The sequence below is a fragment of the Silene latifolia genome, chromosome Y, assembly GCF_048544455.1.
Source record: "Silene latifolia isolate original U9 population chromosome Y, ASM4854445v1, whole genome shotgun sequence".
NCBI lineage: Eukaryota > Viridiplantae > Streptophyta > Magnoliopsida > Caryophyllales > Caryophyllaceae > Silene > Silene latifolia.
In genome coordinates, this window is record NC_133538.1 from 436019607 (window position 1) to 436040513 (window position 20907).

At 33.3% G+C, this 20907-nt stretch overlaps 1 protein-coding gene and 1 long non-coding RNA gene across 2 annotated transcripts; one reads left to right on the forward strand and one right to left on the reverse strand.

The window, feature by feature from the left end:
• Nucleotides 1-6500: 6500 nt before the first annotated feature.
• LOC141632624 (BAHD acyltransferase BIA1-like) lies at nucleotides 6501-7131 on the forward strand. The gene is made up of 2 exons (XM_074445155.1): nucleotides 6501-6750; nucleotides 6833-7131. The coding sequence occupies exons 1-2, from the start codon at nucleotides 6501-6503 to the stop codon at nucleotides 7129-7131; spliced, it is 549 nt and encodes a 182-aa protein (XP_074301256.1).
• Nucleotides 7132-13660: 6529 nt separating this feature from the next.
• Nucleotides 13661-15289, reverse strand: LOC141626806 (uncharacterized). Its single transcript, XR_012536386.1, has 3 exons — nucleotides 15187-15289; nucleotides 14206-14230; nucleotides 13661-13751 (listed from the first exon to the last, which is right to left on the reverse strand). It is a non-coding gene; the product is annotated as an uncharacterized LOC141626806 (long non-coding RNA).
• Nucleotides 15290-20907: the final 5618 nt, after the last annotated feature.

Genomic DNA, 20907 nt, shown 5'->3' on the forward strand with positions numbered 1-20907 from the left:
TTTACAAAAATTGATCATCAATTGACTCACTTCTCCTCTATCTCTCATTAAGAAAACCCAAACTCCCCTACTTCGGTCATCCACAATCGTCAAAAAATAATGAGCATTAGTTAAATTTTCGGCATGGTAAGGTCCCCAAATATCACAGTGGATAAGGGCAAATAATTCGATACTTCGCTTGTTATTCAAATTGAAACTAGAACGTGTCTGCTTAGCCCGACAACATGAATCACATACTTCACTAGTGTTCCAAGACAAATCATAACCAATTAAAGACGAAAAGGAAGATAAAATACTGCTTGAAGGATGACCAAGTCGTCTATGCCATAGTCGAGTATCGGCCTTTGTGCTTGTCTTTGCCACAATTTCTTCCCGATCATTCTTCAAGTAATAAACCCCGTCTTTGAGCTCACCGCGTCCAATCTTCATCCTCGTAGACTGGTCCTGTATAACACAATAGTTGGGATAAAATGTCACAACACAATTATTTTCCCTAATCAATTGTTGTACAGAAATTAAATCGCAAGTCAAAGACGGAACATATAACACGTCTTGTAATATGAGATTTTCGCCTATTTTCACACTGCCATATTCATTTGCAATAATGTGAGAACCGTTTGGCAAGCCTACGGTGGATGGTTTGCCACTGCTCCGTTGCTCAAGTGTCTCACGTCGGCCAGTCATGTGATGGGACGCGCCACTGTCAATCATCCAATTACCAATATACGTACCTGGTGTTATTTTCTTATTTTGATTACCACCAAGTACTACCCATTCTTGACGCCAAAAACGTTCGATTTGGTTAACTTCTTCTCGCGGTCAGATCAGTCCGTTGAGCATCTCCTTCACTTGTCGATGCAGCGTGACACTTATCTTCCATACCCATAAGTGTGTCATGTTTCTTGTTGCTGCCGTTCACTCCTTTACTGTTTCCTCCAGCAACAATAGTTCCTACCGTCATCGCATGTATGTTGATGTCGTGTTTTGTTTGTGTTTTGTAAAAGGATGAATTAGGCTCTCAGGATCGACTGCTCTGATGCCATGAAGAATTGGAAATTGGGTAAAAGATTTTTGTATATTAATCATTAAATTACATCGTACAATGATGATATATATACACCCAAAGACAATATTCTCGAGATATTAACTTACCTATTCTAAGGCCTAAAAATAAGGTAACCGTATATCGTTAACTTGCTGAATAATCAAATAATATACATCGTAATAATATCGACTCAAAATATCTTCTCAATAGTGTTGCAATTATAGGATCATTAAGCCTTTATTATTGCGACACACTTTTCTCTGCGATTGTCCTCCTGACATAACAAATGAGGTTTCAGAGTCCTTCAAATAAGATTGGGCCTGGGTTCTGTTCCAACGAAGTGTAATATAATCAGTGGAGGATCTTGTATATAAATAAAGAGTAATATTTCAAGGGATGTCATATGTTTCACTGAAAAATTATCATTGGACTTGGGTAGGGGATTAAGTAAATACGGAGTATATTTCTATATGAAGTAAGTGTTTTAAGTCTTGATTTCCTCGGTTACTCATTTCAAGCTTTGCCGTTATATATATATATATATATATATATATATATATATATATATATATATATATATAGAGGCCGGATCCGGTGAGGCACCTCATTATGGCGAGGCGGCCGGCCTCACCATATTCATTCATTAAACTTGGGGCGGACTGAATGTGGACTAATATTAAACGGGCTCATTCAATGTGGGCTGTCAATTCATCTTTTCCTAATTTTTCATGTGGGCTAAATATTTTTTTATCTAAACTTTTTTATGCAAAATATCTAAACAAATTTTCTTCATCAACGATTAATATCGTGATTCTAGGGATTGTTCATAGATTCCAAACCCAAACTCCATAAACTAATCAATGATTCATCAATTGCAGCGATTGTTCATAGATTCCAATTGATGAATTCCGTGAGGGTTGTGAATCGATTAATATCGTGATTCCAATTGCGGCGATTTGCCGATCAACGTGATTTCACAATTTCGAAGAAGATTTCGAATAATTTCGAGGTAATTTTGATCAAAATTGAGCTCGATTAATTTGTGTTTCAGTTTTAGTTTGTAAAATATTGTGATTGTAGTGGAATCGAAGGCTCGATTTTGTTGTAGTTAAAAATGTCCCTTAACACTGTATGTTCTTGTTGTATCATTGACATCTAACTCACTGTGAGTCTTATTAGAATAATTGAAATAATGTTAATAGTTTTGGAGTTAATAAGGCCGCGGAAACATGTTTACAAAGCACGTTTTAGCAAATTAGCATAGAGCTTATGTTGATTTTGTTGAGGTTCTCTTAAGAGTTGATGGGGATACGAAATGCAGGAAGGAACAATGGTCTCGTGCCATGAAGTTTTGCTTAGCTTGTTTAGTTTGTTGAGCTCTCTTAGATTGTATTTTTGTTTTTCATTAACTGTTGAATTCTATTCCAAAACCCGGGAAAGGGTAAATGTGAATTTTAGTGATGATAAAAGTTAGTTTTTGTCTTGATGACTTTTTCGCTCCTGCATGATTAAATTATTAATGTGTTCAACTACGTTAATCTGCAGAAACATCTTTTCCTTTTCTTGCTGCTTTTAGTCAGTTAAGTTGTCTCTAAAGTTCGTCTCGTTGGTGGGGGTATGTTGCTACCTTGCTGTAAATCCAAAATGTGCAGTTTAATTTGCAGATAATGTCTCATGTGATACACATAGCATAAAGCTTGCATTTTATTTATGGCTTTACTTCTATGAATACAAAATCCACTCATCTCACTTTGAAGCTACTACGTTACTTCCCTCTAACCACAAAAAAAAATTGATCATAACAAAGGAAACAAATTGTCGAGGAGGAGACATACTTTATTGGTTTAATATTTTCAATTGGTCTCCCTTGTGACGGATTATCATTTGTGACGGATATTTTGTGAGATAAAATGGTAACAAAATGGGTTAGTGGAGAAAGGGGACCACATGAATAGTGTTGCAGAGAGAGAAAAAGTGGGTACTTTGTGAGGTAAAATGGTATCCGTCACTCAAGAGTGACGGATACGTCTTGTCACAATCAAGAATTTGTGTAATATTTTATCTATAAGGCTCAATTTCGTATGTCGAGGTAATTTCATATGATCGTACTGTTTTACATACTACTTTGAATCCATGTTTTCTTTAGTTTAAGGTTAATATAATCAAGGAACATATTTGTTTCCTTCAAGCTTATATGTTTTTTTGACACCGGAGAGATAAACAAGTTTGGAACTTTATGTCATTTAGTTGATGCCCACTTTTCTTCCATTCATGCTTTTGTTTAAGATTAAGATATACCTAGGCTAGCATTTAGCCAGACATCTTAGTAGTATCATTTATTTTGCTTTTGTTCTTATTTTGTGAAGTCTATACCTTGTTTTGTGAATCCTACGACTTGTTTTGTGAAATTAGAAGGTAATATTGTGAAACTTGGTCATAAATTAGTTGAAATCACCTATTTTGCTCTTGTTCTTATTTTGTGAATCCTAGAGCCTGTTTTGTGAATCTTATACCTTGTTTTGTGAAATTAGAAGGTAATATTGTGAAACTTGGTCATAAATTGGTTGAAATCACCTATTTTGCTCTTATTCTTATTTTGTGAATCCTAGAGCCTGTTTTGTGAATCTTAGATCTTATTTTGTGAAATTAGAAGGTAATATTGTGAAACTTGGTCATAAATTGGTTGAAATCACCTATTTTGCTCTTTTTCTTATTTTGTGAATTCTAGAGCCTGTTTTGTGAATCTTAGACCTTGTTTTGTGAATCTTAGAGCTTATATTGTGAAACTAAAAGGTAAAATTGTGAAACGTGGTCATAAATGGTTGAAATTATTTATTTTGCTCTTCTTCTTATTTTGTGAAGCCTAGACCCTATGTTGTGAATTTTAGAGCTTATATTGTGAAACTAAAAGACAATATTGTGAAACGTGGTCATAAATGGTTGAAATTATCTATTTTGCTCTTGTTCTTATTTTGTGAAGCCTAAACCTTGTTTTGTGAATCTTACGGCTTGTTTTGTGAAATTAGAAGGTAATATTGTGAAACTTGGTCATAAATTGGTTGAAATCACCTATTTTGCTCTTTTTCTTATTTTGTGAATTCTAGAGCCTGATTTGTGAATCTTAGACCTTGTTTTGTGAATCTTAGAGCTTATATTGTGAAACTAAAAGGTAAAATTGTGAAACGTTGTCATAAATGGTTGAAATAATTTATTTTGCTCTTCTTCTTATTTTGTGAAGCCTAGACCCTATTTTGTGAATCTTAGAGCTTATATTGTGAAACTAAAAGACAATATTGTGAAACGTGGTAAAAAATGGTTGAAATTATCTATTTTGCTCTTATTCTTATTTTGTGAAGCCTAAACCTTGTTTTGTGAATCTTACGGCTTGTTTTGTGAAATTAGAAGGTAATATTGTGAAACTTGGTCATAATTGGTTGAAATCACCTATTTTGCTCTTGTTCTTATGTTGTGAATCCTAGAGTCTGTTTTGTGAATCTTAGACCTTGTTTTGTGAAATTAGAAGGTAATATTGTGAAACTTGGTCATAAATTGGTTGAAATCGCCTATTTTGCTCTTGTTCTTATTTTGTGAATCCTAGAGCCTGTTTTGTGAATCTTAGATCTTGTTTTGTGAAATTAGAAGGTAATATTGTGAAACTTGGTCATAAATTGGTTGAAATCACCTATTTTGCTCTTGTTCTTATTTTGTGAATCCTAGAGCATGTTTTGTGAATCTTAGACCTTGTTTTGTGAATCTTAGAGCTTATATTGTGAAACCAAAAGGTAAAATTGTGAAACTTGGTCATAAATTGGTTGAAATCACCTATTTTGCTCTTGTTTTTATTTTGTGAATCCTAGAGCCTGTTTTGTGAATCTTAGACCTTGTTTTGTGAAATTAGAAGGTAATATTGTGAAACTTGGTCATAAATTGGTTAAAATCGCCTATTTTGCTTTTGTTCTTATTTTGTGTATCCTAGAGTCTGTTTTATGAATCTTAGAGTTTATATTGTGAAACTAAAAGGTAATATTGTGAAACATGGTCATAAATGGTTGAAATTATCTATTTTGCTCTTGTTCTTATTTGGTGAATCTCAGACCTTATTTTGTGAATCTCAGACTTTATTTTGTGAATCTCTGACCTTGTTCAGTGAATCTGAGAGCTTGTTTTGTGAAACTTGGTCATCGTAAGTGGTTAAAATCACCTTTTTTGCTCTTTTCCTTATTTGGTGAATCTCAGACCTTATTTCGTGAAACTCATACCTTATTAAGTGAATCTTAGGGCTTGTTTTGTGAAACTTGATCATCATAAGTGGTTAAAATCACCTATTTTGCTCTTTTCTTTATTCGGTGAATCTCAAACTTTGTTTTGTGAATCTCAGACCTTGTTCAGTGAATCTTAGAGCTTGTTTTGTGAAACTTGGTCATAAAATCACCTTTTTTGCTCTTTTCCTTATTTGGTGAATCTCAGACCTTATTTTGTGAATCTCATACCTTATTCAGTGAATTTTAGGGCTTGTTTTGTGAAACTTGATCATCATAAGTGGTTAAAATCACCTTTTTTGCTCTTTTCCTTATTCGGTGAATCTGAGACTTTGTTTTGTTCCTCAACATGAAGGTGGGAAAAGATCAGAAGCTATATACACAAGTATATTAGTACAAAGCAAAATAACAAAGTGACAACTATTTCTTTTCAGCGTAGCAGTTAACCAAAAAACGGAAAGTTCCAAGGTAAGGACTAGAGCACACCTCGAGAATCAATTTCTTCAGTCGTTCCTCTAATGGAAGGGGGAGCAGAGATAAGGGAACAACTCACATGATGAAAACTAGTGGAATGATTTAATTATTTCAAAACCAATTAGCTCAAATGGCAGAGCGTTGTGCAATGCACAAGGTGTGGGTTCGACTCCCATGTTGGTTATTGACTGCTACTGTTACTTCAAAGCATAATTGGTATTTCTCTAGTGGAATTTTGGGTTTTGGCCTTTTCTGTCATGTCCAATTGCACCCAATTTAGATAATTTCTAACATTGACTTTACAAAGGACTCAAAATTGTAATCCTTTGCTCCTTTAGTGGCTCTGCACGACGTTTTGGCTTATGCACGCCGTTTGTGGACATCTAAGTTTGAGCTTCTTCTACCCATCCTCAATTTTGCACATCTGAGTACGGATTTGGCTAACTCATCCTCAATGTTATTGTATTTAAGTTTAATACACTAGATTCTTAAATTAACTAGGCTATATGAGATTCGAACTCATACCTTTGTGCAAGATTTGCACATTGCTCTCCCATTTGAGCTAATAGCCGTTAAGATATACGAGTACATAACAAAGATTAAATAAGGGGAACCTTAAGCTAATAGCCTTTAGATATGCAACAATGAAAAGTCTTTGCCAAGCTTAACATCCCGGTTTAAGGAGTTTCTTACAAGAATGATGAAAACAATTCTTCTGGAAAATGTACATTAAGATTGCAAGGGCTAAGCCAACACCCCCTAAAATTTTCAATGTGACGCAAGTTGTAAACTTGAAGACAATAAAGGGGTCACCTATCTCTGAGACGTTGGTTCAGTTCTACCCACTAGCCGGAAGGATTGAAGGAAACTCACCAATCAACTGCAACGATGAAGGGGCCGAGTTTTACGAAGCTGATGTTTTAGCTAGCCTGGCAGAAGTTATAGCAAATCCAGATCCCGAGGAATTAATAAGTCTTACCCTATCCACCTTTTGGTGCTAACAAAAGCATAGTAACTGCGGTCCAAGTGAATTGGTTTTCGTGTGGCGGTATAGCCATAAGTATTTCCATTTCGCATAAGATCGCTGATGTAGCAACCTCTGTCGCGTTTATTAACACTTGGGCTTATAATAATGCTCGAGGGTTAATTTCTAGTAATAATCACATTCACACCAAAACGGTAACCTTTGATTCAGCATCATTTTTTCCTCCCATGAATCTGGATGGGTTTTATGACCCTGAAAGTGTCATTTGTAAGGAAAAGATTGTGACAAAGAGGTTAATTTTCGACAAGGAGAAATTAGACGAGCTAAAAAAGAAATGTGATAACGAGCGACTAGAGATCCCCGACTAGAGTTGGAGTGGTTTCTGCCTTCTTCTGGAAAATGTACATTAAGATTGCAAGGGCTAAGCCAACACCCCCTAAAATTTTCAATGTGACGCAAGTTGTAAACTTGAAGACAATAAAGGGGTCACCTATATGAGATTCGAAGTCATACCTTTGTGCAAGATTTTCTTGGTCAGAGGAACCAACCATCTTCATCTGAAGATATATTCACATTGCTTGCGATTCTTTAATCTCGATTCTAGCACATCAATTGCACTCTGAAAGAAAAAGACGGTCTTGGTAAGATTCGAAAATATTTCAAACATTGAAGTCCTACAATTAAATATACTCGTGAAATCGACTCAAAAAAAATCATGAAATAGTTAATAGTAGGGAAACATTGAAGTCTTTCATACCAAGTGCCCAACTATTAAGCTTATATCTTAACAAAGTTAACACTGAAAGTCTAGACAAAGAAATTTACCCGACGATTCGTAAGCTTATTATCGTGGTTACGATCTGGACTTATTCCAATGCCCCGCATTCGTAAACTACGAGAGGGAACGCACGAGACACGGACTGTTATAAAATAGCATCAGTTTTACTTCACCTCATCAAAGCTATTTGTCCAACTCAATAGTCAATTTGCACAGGAAACAATTTACCATAAGAGATGAAACAATAAAAAAATCATCATTTTGTTCATCTTATAAAGGCTGAAAGGGAATAGGTGCTAATGCGCCAATATTATATCAATACTCATGGATGGGTATATAACTATATGTCCTATATGGTATATCCTATAAAGGCTGAAAGGACATAAGAATTAGAGCTCCATGCATCCAGAAGAGGCAATCATGGCCTTGAATACATTTTGGCGCATTCACCAGGTAACCTGCTTTACCTAAATGCCATACAATGGTTTTTTTAACTAGGCAAAGTATACAGAAATATATAGGCCTCCAGAAAAACAAGCCATGAATCGAAATCGAAATTGAGGTATGAAACAGTAAAGAAACGAAAAGAAACATACGAATAAGTGAGAAATCGATCAAAACCTGCAAATAAAAAGAGCGAAACTCGGTGATTAAACTAATTTATGACCAAAATTTAACAGAAATCGAAATCTAGGTTCTTACAATCTAATAGCCCTTCTCTGGCTACAATCTAAAGACCATAGCTTGTAATAATACAATATACATTTCTCTACTCCTACACTATTCTGTGGTCTAATTACCGCGATTTAGACCATTTCACTCCACACCTTAATAAGGTCTCTTTCTCTAGATTGTAACATGCTGAAACTGGAGGTAACAGAACCATGAAATTATCACATAAAATTCTAAATCAAACATAAACAAGATTAGATTCAAATCAATCAATCATTTCAAGCTGAAGTTTGATCAAAATCAACTCACCTATCTATAACGCTAAAGCAATCAAAACACGCTATAAATTCACAATCAAGTAATAATAAGAAAGCCCGAGCTTGCAATACTACAATACTTTCTACTATTCCTAATTTCTTCGGCAGTCTAATTGCCGCAAATTAAACCACCGTTCCATTAACAGAAGCACAAAATTACTTAAACCTCTATATCAAACAGTAACAATCTTAATTTCAATTGCGGAATCAAATCAATTAATCATTTTGAGCTGAATTTTGATTGAATCACCTCACCGATTGAAATATATTGCAAATAATAGCAATCAAACGCGCTATAAATTCACAATCAAGTAGAAATAAGATTACATAATCTACAATTGTACGACAAACAAAAATCGCATAAGTTCAATTGCATAATCAAATAAATGAGTCATCTTAAGCTTAATTTTCATCAAAATTATCTCATCGATCGAAATATCACAAACAATCGCAATCAAAACACGCTAAAAATTCAAATTCAAAATCATCTCAAATAATAATAAGCATAATCAACGATAAGCAAAACTAAAGCGAGAATAAAATAAAAGAATAAGATGCGAAATTAGGTTAAAGTAGGAGATAAATACTTAGACGAAGCAGATTGAGATTCTTGTTCAAGCCAATGGCGAATTTGTTTAACGTTGCGACGAAAGATTGCGGCCGAGTTCTTGACGTCGCTACGAAGGAGAAGTACAGCGGCTGAAAAAAGAGAGACAGAGAGACAGAGAGATAGAGAGAGAAAGTGAAAAAAGACGAGCTGAAGAACTGAAAAAAGAGAGACAGAGAGATAGAGAGAGAAAGTGAAGAGAGTGGGAGTGTAGTAAATGAGTGAGTATGAGAGGGAATTGACAGTAGTTAGATGAGTTTTGTAGGGGGACACGTGGCAGAATCTGGTGCGTCTATAATTTTTAGATCTAAGGGTTTAGAATGAGTTCAGCCGCCTCACCCTAAGAAGGGTGCCTCACATGATTCAATCTCTAGAGGCCGGATCCGGTGAGGCACCTCATTATGGCGAGGCGGCCGGCCTCACCATATTCATTCATTAAACTTGGGGCGGACTGAATGTGGACTAATATTAAACGGGCTCATTCAATGTGGGCTGTCAATTCATCTTTTCCTAATTTTTCATGTGGGCTAAATATTTTTTTATCTAAACTTTTTTATGCAAAATATCTAAACAAATTTTCTTCATCAACGATTAATATCGTGATTCTAGGGATTGTTCATAGATTCCAAACCCAAACTCCATAAACTAATCAATGATTCATCAATTGCAGCGATTGTTCATAGATTCCAATTGATGAATTCCGTGAGGGTTGTGAATCGATTAATATCGTGATTCCAATTGCAGCGATTTGCCGATCAACGTGATTTCAGCAATTTCAGAAGAAGATTTCGAATAATTTCGAGGTAATTTTGATCAAAATTGAGCTCGATTAATTTGTGTTTCAGTTTTAGTTTGTAAAATATTGTGATTGTAGTGGAATCGAAGGCTCGATTTTGTTGTAGTTAAAAATGTCCCTTAACACTGTATGTTCTTGTTGTATCATTGACATCTAACTCACTGTGAGTCTTATTAGAATAATTGAAATAATGTTAATAGTTTTGGAGTTAATAAGGCCGCAGCAACATGTTTACAAAGCACGTTTTAGCAAATTAGCATAGAGCTTATGTTGATTTTGTTGAGGTTCTCTTAAGAGTTGATGGGGATACGAAATGCAGGAAGGAACAATGGTCTCGTGCCATGAAGTTTTGCTTAGCTTGTTTAGTTTGTTGAGCTCTCTTAGATTGTATTTTTGTTTTTCATTAACTGTTGAATTCTATTCCAAAACCCGGGAAAGGGTAAATGTGAATTTTAGTGATGATAAAAGTTAGTTTTTGTCTTGATGACTTTTTCGCTCCTGCATGATTAAATTATTAATGTGTTCAACTACGTTAATCTGCAGAAACATCTTTTCCTTTTCTGGCTGCTTTTAGTCAGTTAAGTTGTCTCTAAAGTTCGTCTCGTTGGTGGGGGTATGTTGCTACCTTGCTGTAAATCCAAAATGTGCAGTTTAATTTGCAGATAATGTCTCATGTGATACACATAGCATAAAGCTTGCATTTTATTTATGGCTTTACTTCTATGAATACAAAATCCACTCATCTCACTGAAGCTACTACGTTACTTCCCTCTAACCACAGCAAAAAAAATTGATCATAACAGTGAAACAGTTGTCGAGGAGGAGACATACTTTATTGGTTTAATATTTTCAATTGGTCTCCCTTGTGACGGATTATCATTTGTGACGGATATTTTGTGAGATAAAATGGTAACAAAATGGGTTAGTGGAGAAAGGGGACCACATGAATAGTGTTGCAGAGAGAGAAAAAGTGGGTACTTTGTGAGGTAAAATGGTATCCGTCACTCAAGAGTGACGGATACGTGCCGTCACAATCAAGAATTTGTGTAATATTTTATCTATAAGGCTCAATTTCGTATGTCGAGGTAATTTCATATGATCGTACTGTTTTACATACTACTTTGAATCCATGTTTTCTTTAGTTTAAGGTTAATATAATCAAGGAACATATTTGTTTCCTTCAAGCTTATATGTTTTTTTGACACCGGAGAGATAAACAAGTTTGGAACTTTATGTCATTTAGTTGATGCCCACTTTTCTTCCATTCATGCTTTTGTTTAAGATTAAGATATACCTAGGCTAGCATTTAGCCAGACATCTTAGTAGTATCATTTATTTTGCTTTTGTTCTTATTTTGTGAAGTCTATACCTTGTTTTGTGAATCCTACGACTTGTTTTGTGAAATTAGAAGGTAATATTGTGAAACTTGGTCATAAATTAGTTGAAATCACCTATTTTGCTCTTGTTCTTATTTTGTGAATCCTAGAGTCTGTTTTGTGAATCTTATACCTTGTTTTGTGAAATTAGAAGGTAATATTGTGAAACTTGGTCATAAATTGGTTGAAATCACCTATTTTGCTCTTATTCTTATTTTGTGAATCCTAGAGCCTGTTTTGTGAATCTTAGATCTTATTTTGTGAAATTAGAAGGTAATATTGTGAAACTTGGTCATAAATTGGTTGAAATCACCTATTTTGCTCTTTTTCTTATTTTGTGAATTCTAGAGCCTGTTTTGTGAATCTTAGACCTTGTTTTGTGAATCTTAGAGCTTATATTGTGAAACTAAAAGGTAAAATTGTGAAACGTGGTCATAAATGGTTGAAATTATTTATTTTGCTCTTCTTCTTATTTTGTGAAGCCTAGACCCTATGTTGTGAATTTTAGAGCTTATATTGTGAAACTAAAAGACAATATTGTGAAACGTGGTCATAAATGGTTGAAATTATCTATTTTGCTCTTGTTCTTATTTTGTGAAGCCTAAACCTTGTTTTGTGAATCTTACGGCTTGTTTTGTGAAATTAGAAGGTAATATTGTGAAACTTGGTCATAAATTGGTTGAAATCACCTATTTTGCTCTTTTTCTTATTTTGTGAATTCTAGAGCCTGATTTGTGAATCTTAGACCTTGTTTTGTGAATCTTAGAGCTTATATTGTGAAACTAAAAGGTAAAATTGTGAAACGTTGTCATAAATGGTTGAAATAATTTATTTTGCTCTTCTTCTTATTTTGTGAAGCCTAGACCCTATTTTGTGAATCTTAGAGCTTATATTGTGAAACTAAAAGACAATATTGTGAAACGTGGTAAAAAATGGTTGAAATTATCTATTTTGCTCTTATTCTTATTTTGTGAAGCCTAAACCTTGTTTTGTGAATCTTACGGCTTGTTTTGTGAAATTAGAAGGTAATATTGTGAAACTTGGTCATAATTGGTTGAAATCACCTATTTTGCTCTTGTTCTTATGTTGTGAATCCTAGAGTCTGTTTTGTGAATCTTAGACCTTGTTTTGTGAAATTAGAAGGTAATATTGTGAAACTTGGTCATAAATTGGTTGAAATCGCCTATTTTGCTCTTGTTCTTATTTTGTGAATCCTAGAGCCTGTTTTGTGAATCTTAGATCTTGTTTTGTGAAATTAGAAGGTAATATTGTGAAACTTGGTCATAAATTGGTTGAAATCACCTATTTTGCTCTTGTTCTTATTTTGTGAATCCTAGAGCATGTTTTGTGAATCTTAGACCTTGTTTTGTGAATCTTAGAGCTTATATTGTGAAACCAAAAGGTAAAATTGTGAAACTTGGTCATAAATTGGTTGAAATCACCTATTTTGCTCTTGTTTTTATTTTGTGAATCCTAGAGCCTGTTTTGTGAATCTTAGACCTTGTTTTGTGAAATTAGAAGGTAATATTGTGAAACTTGGTCATAAATTGGTTAAAATCGCCTATTTTGCTTTTGTTCTTATTTTGTGTATCCTAGAGTCTCATTTTTATGAATCTTAGAGTTTATATTGTGAAACTAAAAGGTAATATTGTGAAACATGGTCATAAATGGTTGAAATTATCTATTTTGCTCTTGTTCTTATTTGGTGAATCTCGGACCTTATTTTGTGAATCTCGGACTTTATTTTGTGAATCTCAGACCTTATTCAGTGAATCTGAGAGCTTGTTTTGTGAAACTTGGTCATCGTAAGTGGTTAAAATCACCTTTTTTGCTCTTTTCCTTATTTGGTGAATCTCAGACCTTATTTCGTGAAACTCATACCTTATTAAGTGAATCTTAGGGCTTGTTTTGTGAAACTTGATCATCATAAGTGGTTAAAATCACCTATTTTGCTCTTTTCTTTATTCGGTGAATCTCAAACTTTGTTTTGTGAATCTCAGACCTTGTTCAGTGAATCTTAGAGCTTGTTTTGTGAAACTTGGTCATAAAATCACCTTTTTTGCTCTTTTCCTTATTTGGTGAATCTCAGACCTTATTTTGTGAATCTCATACCTTATTCAGTGAATTTTAGGGCTTGTTTTGTGAAACTTGATCATCATAAGTGGTTAAAATCACCTTTTTTGCTCTTTTCCTTATTCGGTGAATCTGAGACTTTGTTTTGTTCCTCAACATGAAGGTGGGAAAAGATCAGAAGCTATATACACAAGTATATTAGTACAAAGCAAAATAACAAAGTGACAACTATTTCTTTTCAGCGTAGCAGTTAACCAAAAAACGGAAATTTACCTGACGATTTGTAAGCTTATTATCAGGGTTACAGTCTGGACTTATTCCAATGCCCTGCATTCGTAAACTACTGAGAGGGAACGCACAGACACGGACCTGTTATAAAATAGCATCAGTTTTACTTCACCTCATCAAAGCTATTTGTCCAACTCAATAGTCAATTTGCACAGGAAACAATTTACCATAAGAGATGAAACAATAAAAAAATCATCATTTTGTTCATCTTATAAAGGCTGAAAGGGAATAGGTGCTAATGCGCCAATATTATATCAATACTCATGGATGGGTATATAACTATATGTCCTATATGGTATATCCTATAAAGGCTGAAAGGACATAAGAATTAGAGCTCCATGCATCCAGAAGAGGCAATCATGGCCTTGAATACATTTTGGCGCATTCACCAGGTAACCTGCTTTACCTAAATGCCATACAATGGTTTTTTTAACTAGGCAAAGTATACAGAAATATATAGGCCTCCAGAAAAACAAGCCATGAATCGAAATCGAAATTGAGGTATGAAACAGTAAAGAAACGAAAAGAAACATACGAATAAGTGAGAAATCGATCAAAACCTGCAAATAAAAAGAGCGAAACTCGGTGATTAAACTAATTTATGACCAAAATTTAACAGAAATCGAAATCTAGGTTCTTACAATCTAATAGCCCTTCTCTGGCTACAATCTAAAGACCATAGCTTGTAATAATACAATATACATTTCTCTACTCCTACACTATTCTGTGGTCTAATTACCGCGATTTAGACCATTTCACTCCACACCTTAATAAGGTCTCTTTCTCTAGATTGTAACATCTTTTTGGCTGGAGGTAACAGAACCATGAAATTATCACATAAAATTCTAAATCAAACATAAACAAGATTAGATTCAAATCAATCAATCATTTCAAGCTGAAGTTTGATCAAAATCAACTCACCTATCTATAACGCTAAAGCAATCAAAACACGCTATAAATTCACAATCAAGTAATAATAAGAAAGCCCGAGCTTGCAATACTACAATACTTTCTACTATTCCTAATTTCTTCGGCAGTCTAATTGCCGCAAATTAAACCACCGTTCCATTAACAGAAGCACAAAATTACTTAAACCTCTATATCAAACAGTAACAATCTTAATTTCAATTGCGGAATCAAATCAATTAATCATTTTGAGCTGAATTTTGATTGAATCACCTCACCGATTGAAATATATTGCAAATAATAGCAATCAAACGCGCTATAAATTCACAATCAAGTAGAAATAAGATTACATAATCTACAATTGTACGACAAACAAAAATCGCATAAGTTCAATTGCATAATCAAATAAATGAGTCATCTTAAGCTTAATTTTCATCAAAATTATCTCATCGATCGAAATATCACAAACAATCGCAATCAAAACACGCTAAAAATTCAAATTCAAAATCATCTCAAATAATAATAAGCATAATCAACGATAAGCAAAACTAAAGCGAGAATAAAATAAAAGAATAAGATGCGAAATTAGGTTAAAGTAGGAGATAAATACTTAGACGAAGCAGATTGAGATTCTTGTTCAAGCCAATGGCGAATTTGTTTAACGTTGCGACGAAAGATTGCGGCCGAGTTCTTGACGTCGCTACGAAGGAGAAGTACAAATACAAAAAAGAGAGACAGAGAGACAGAGAGATAGAGAGAGAAAGTGAAAAAAGACGAGTTGAAGAACTGAAAAAAGAGAGACAGAGAGATAGAGAGAGAAAGTGAAGAGAGTGGGAGTGTAGTAAATGAGTGAGTATGAGAGGGAATTGACAGTAGTTAGATGAGTTTTGTAGGGGGACACGTGGCAGAATCTGGTGCGTCTATAATTTTTAGATCTAAGGGTTTAGAATGAGTTCACCCCTCACCCTAAGAAGGGTCTCACATGATTCAATCTACATATATATATATATATATATATATATATATATATATATATATATATATATATAGGGAGTATATATAATAGCTATTGTTACATTGTTTGTCAATTTAAGCACATAGCGTGTACGAACATGACTTGTAGATTCATTTGAGTTCATCTTATGAAAATAGACCTTAATTAGCGTAATTGTAAGTGTAAAGATACGTATTATCATGACTACTATTTGTGGTATTGTCTAATGCATAATCAAGGCCGTCTTTCCTCAATTCTTATATCCTACACCCATGTGTAGGATACTACATACTCCCTCCAACCCCCCACTCCCACTCATCCTCAACTTCCTCTTCTTTTTTTTTTTTCTTCTAAAATTTTAAAACAAAAATTAACTTCCAATTTTAAGAAAAGTTAGGACGATCATATTCAGTTTAAGTGTTACGTAGTGTTACATTCACGATATGACATATTATATTCATTTTAAGTTTAGTGAATATGACAATATTGTTTAATGAATATGTGCTTTAAAGTGCGATATTCACAATAGGACACTATCATACTCACTTTCAGTTTCGTGAATATGACAGTGTAGTTTGATGAATATGTATTAAGGGGTGTGATGTTCATCCGATGGTTCTATTATATTTACTTTCATTTTATTGAATATGATATTTATAGTTTAGTGAATATGAGTTTATTTGTTCAAATATATTGAACAATAATCATGAACGTTTAATTTCATACCAAAATCGCATAATACAAAATAATTTAAGGAAAAAAAATTATGTGATATGATATGAATATGTCAATTACGTTATGTGAATATGTGAGAAAAAAATAAAACAAATAACAAAGTATATCAAATATGATCTCAATTTGTAGAGAAATAAAAATTATAAATAATAATATTTTTTTTATTATTTTCTAATTTATTAAATTTATAATTTATTTATTATAAGAAAAAAATTAAAAAAAGGGAGTATCATACATCATACTCCTAGGTGCATGGTATAATTTACCCGTCTTTCCTCTGCTAGGTAATACGGAGTATAAACTATTATTTTCGTTCGTAACGCTACCTGCAGTCCTTCACTTCGTGGGAAAAAAACAATTGAGTAATCTCGTGTCGGGTCGTGTTCGTATCACAGGGTCACGACCCAGTTATTATCAAGAAAAAAAAAGTTATAAGTTGCCATTTTTCACTCTGACAAAAAAAAAGTTATTATCAAGAAAAATTAGGATTAATTTAGTAAATAGGTCATTCGTGTCGGGTTCGTGTTTAGAGAGCTCAACCCAAACCCAACCCAGTTAAATCTCGTGTCGTGTCGTGTCGACCCACTTACATAAATGGGTCATTAAGGCTCAACCCAAACCCATTAACTTCGTGTCGGGTTTTCGTGTCGTGTCATTGTTTGCTACCTCTAAATTTAGGATGAAGTTAGCGAGATTTATCAAAAAGTTTCAAACCACACTCACAAATTTAATGTTAATCAATTATTCTATACTCCATTGAAATTATTCGTATACCGTGTTGGCTAACATACCCGGGTTTACTATGGATAATTGTAACTTTAATCAAGTTTAGTATTTCATAGAAGAGATAAGTCCTATATATCTACGAACATTGTGAATGCTAGTAGTTTGTCTCCTATTTTATTGTGTCATTATTAGTGATCTTTCGTATGAGATTATTTTATTTTCAACACAAATAGTTTCCATTTGTTAAGAGTTTCTAAATTTGAACTCGTCCGTAAAACTAAGATATTTGTAGACCATTTTATGCCTTATCATTAACCAAAATTGTTGGGTTTGTGCCTTGATTCTGTTAACCGCCGCTTCGAATAACTATGCGGGGGTCTCGCTGCCCGGTCAGCGAGTCTGGGTCCAGGTCTGTCTTGGGCCTTTATTAGGTCATTCTGTATTAGGTTTAGAGAGTATTATATAAACTCTCTAATCCTCTACCTAGCAGTTATGCTTATCATACCGTCTCGAATCAGAATCAAAAACTCCTCACATATCAATAAAACTCTCTCCCTTCTGCCCTGTGGACGTAGCTAACACACCGTTAGTGAACCACGTAAATCTGTGCGTTTGTCTTTTATTGTTCTTTATTTGTTCTTTCTTGCTTCTGTTATAACAAAAATAAAACAAAATATTAAAATGGCATAATGTAAACCTTCTTACGCCTTATCATTGATTAAAATAAAACAATTTTAAGTTGCAACCATGATTTGCACGGTATCCGTATCTGTTATTGGGCTAGGTCTGTCTTGGGCCTTTATTAGGTCATTCTGTATTAGGTTTAGAGAGTATTATATAAACTCTCTAATCCTCTACCTAGCAGTTATGCTTATCATACTTTATCAATCATGTCAAAACTCCTCACATATCAATAAAACTCTCTCCTTCTCGCCCCCGTGTGGACGTAGCTAACACACCGTTAGTGAAACACGTAAATCATGTGCGTTTATCTTTTATTGTTCTTTATTTGTTCTTTCTTGCTTCTGTTATAACAAAAATAAAACAAAATATTAAAATGGCATAATGTAAACCTTCTTACGCCTTATCATTGATTAAAATAAAACAATTTTAAGTTGCAACCATGATTTGCACATGAATTTAATGTGCCTGTTAACCATGTAAATATTTTAAAAATTGCTCCGTAACTCTAAATTTGCTTGCATAATTGGATGATATGTGAAAACGTGGAACAAAACAAATGATGAACGTAAGAATTATGAGAAAAGCAGGACAAATAACTATTAAAGCAATTAAGAAAACTACCTAGCTAAACCATAGTAGGAGGTAATCAATTTAATTGATCGATAGTAAAACTCGATAACCGTTAACAGTACTCCATTATGTGTGATGGCCGATGTCAAACAATCACATGGTGATAAATCGACAATGCTTAATTCCTGAAAATAAAAATAAAAATAGATATGATTAAGAAAACATACAAATACAATCAAACTGTACAATAATAATATTAAAGCATAAGAGAAAAAAAAAACTATAAATACATAAATAAAGAAAAATTGTACGATATAACTAAATTGATTGCAATATATATCACTTGGATTTCTTATACTATCAAATAAGTTCGTATTGAATACCTTTTCGATTTGTATTATATAAATTATCCATCATCGCTGCATCGTGCACAATAATCTAACCACAATAAGAACTTGGTCAGTATAATTCAAACTTTATACAAGACTACACAACCATCACAAGGAGTCCACACTATATGACTTGGTCAGTATAATTCAAACTTTATACAAGACTACACAACCATAACAATGAGTCAACACTATATGTCAACGTAATTGTGCTGTAAAAAATAAAAAATAAATAATTCAATCGGGATCAATCAATAGCATGAGCAAGAGGGATAAACAATTAATTAAATGAAAACAATAGCATAGAAAGAAAGTCTAATTGTGAACCAAAGGTATTGATGATTGTATATATATACATCGGAGGCTTGTGTAATTTATATAGATAGACATTTAACTATATTAGACTTCTTATCATCATGATCTATTATAGACGTTTCTTAACTCATAAACTCCTAAACTTTATCTTGTATTATTTGTATTTCTTTTATCTATTTCTATAAGAGAATTTTATATATTATCTTTTTGTTCTAGGTAGTTCGGCAAAGTTGGAGACTCTTAAACGCTCGAAAAAAGCTTCCTTTATTAATATAGACTAGATTTAATGCCCGTGCGATGCACGGGCCTATTAGTAATGGCTTTCAATCTATCCGTGCTTTATTAAGGATCTATATGATTCTCAATTAAATAAATAAAAAAAATAATGTTCACAATCCATTACTAAGAGGTTGATGTTAGGAAGATGAAAGGAGTCGAATAATACACTAATTCTAATATGGGACGGTTTTACAGTAATTCTAGTGTGAGACCTATCGTATAACGGGTGATTACTTTTTTCTTTAATTTGTTTTTAGTTTTTTTTAGCGTGTTTAATAGTAAATCTCACGCAATTTTGCTGTAAGTTGGTCTCCAAAGAGAATTACTTGGGTAAAAATAAGTTAACGGTCCTTTTTTATATACTAAAACTTCTAATAATTTGTATTCTTTAATATGCGTGACAACAAATTTCCAAAATCGTCATCAAGAACTTACATATATAGCTTCCATAGTTGAAATTTCGTATTATATACCTAATTTAGATCTATATTATAGAGATTAATATAACAAATTGTAATAGTTGTTGTATAAAACTCAATTACAATTTAAATAATATAATTGTTTCGAGAGGAATACCATATTGTACTTTAGTCGATCATTGTCAAATAGATTTAATCAATTGTATGTTTTAATAGTTTATTTTAATGTAATTTATTTAAGTAGCTCGGTGAAATATGACTCTCTTTAATAATTTAAAACAATTTTGATAGAATAAAGTTGTACTCATAGTAGAACTCCGTTCAGTCAAATACAATATGATATGAATCATACACAAAACTAAACATTATAATTATCTGCACAATAGTAGTATAAATTTATGATATGGGAATTTTTTTTAGGTAAAACCATAATCATACAAACTAAACAAAGAGTTTCGATCTGTGGAGCTGGTGACAATTCCATTTATATAGGACTGACACAAGATAAGTTGTAATACAATGCAACTGTAACTCTATAACTATAATAACTAATAAGTATGTTCTTGATAGGAGTCTATTAATCATACGGTCCTTCATTATCTCTTTGTTAGTTGTTAATTTAAATAGCTGGATATCTATCATGGTTTTTCTATTATGGTTTTAGCACAATGTTCATATTTTCACGAAATTACGAAGCAAGTCATTATGCACAAAATATCAAGTCTTATTAGTGGAAAAAAATTAGTCAAATTGATTTTAAAAAAAAGACGTCTAATTATAGCTGAAATAATTACTGAACTCAAAAACCCAATAGATAAGATGGTAAGGGAAATTGTTGGAAACAAATAAAACCCAATAGATAAGATTCCAACCACTACACCATCTGTAGAATCGATTATAGTAATGACTACAAAATTCTAACATACGAATCGGAGTTCTGGCCCAGCAGTAGCTACGCCACTGCGATACAATCTCTACCTTCTCATGTTTGTATATGAAACACAAATTCTCATTATAGACGGACACTATCCGTCTATACGTATAGACGGATACCATTTTTTCACACAAAATACCCATTTGCCATAAAGTGGGAAGCACATGGGGTGCCACACCTTGTCTCCCCTACCCATTTTATTAGAGGTCTTTACCCGTCTGTTCGCCCCACCCGTCTATACCAAGACCTATTGTATATGAAATAGGATTAATAAGGTACGGGATTT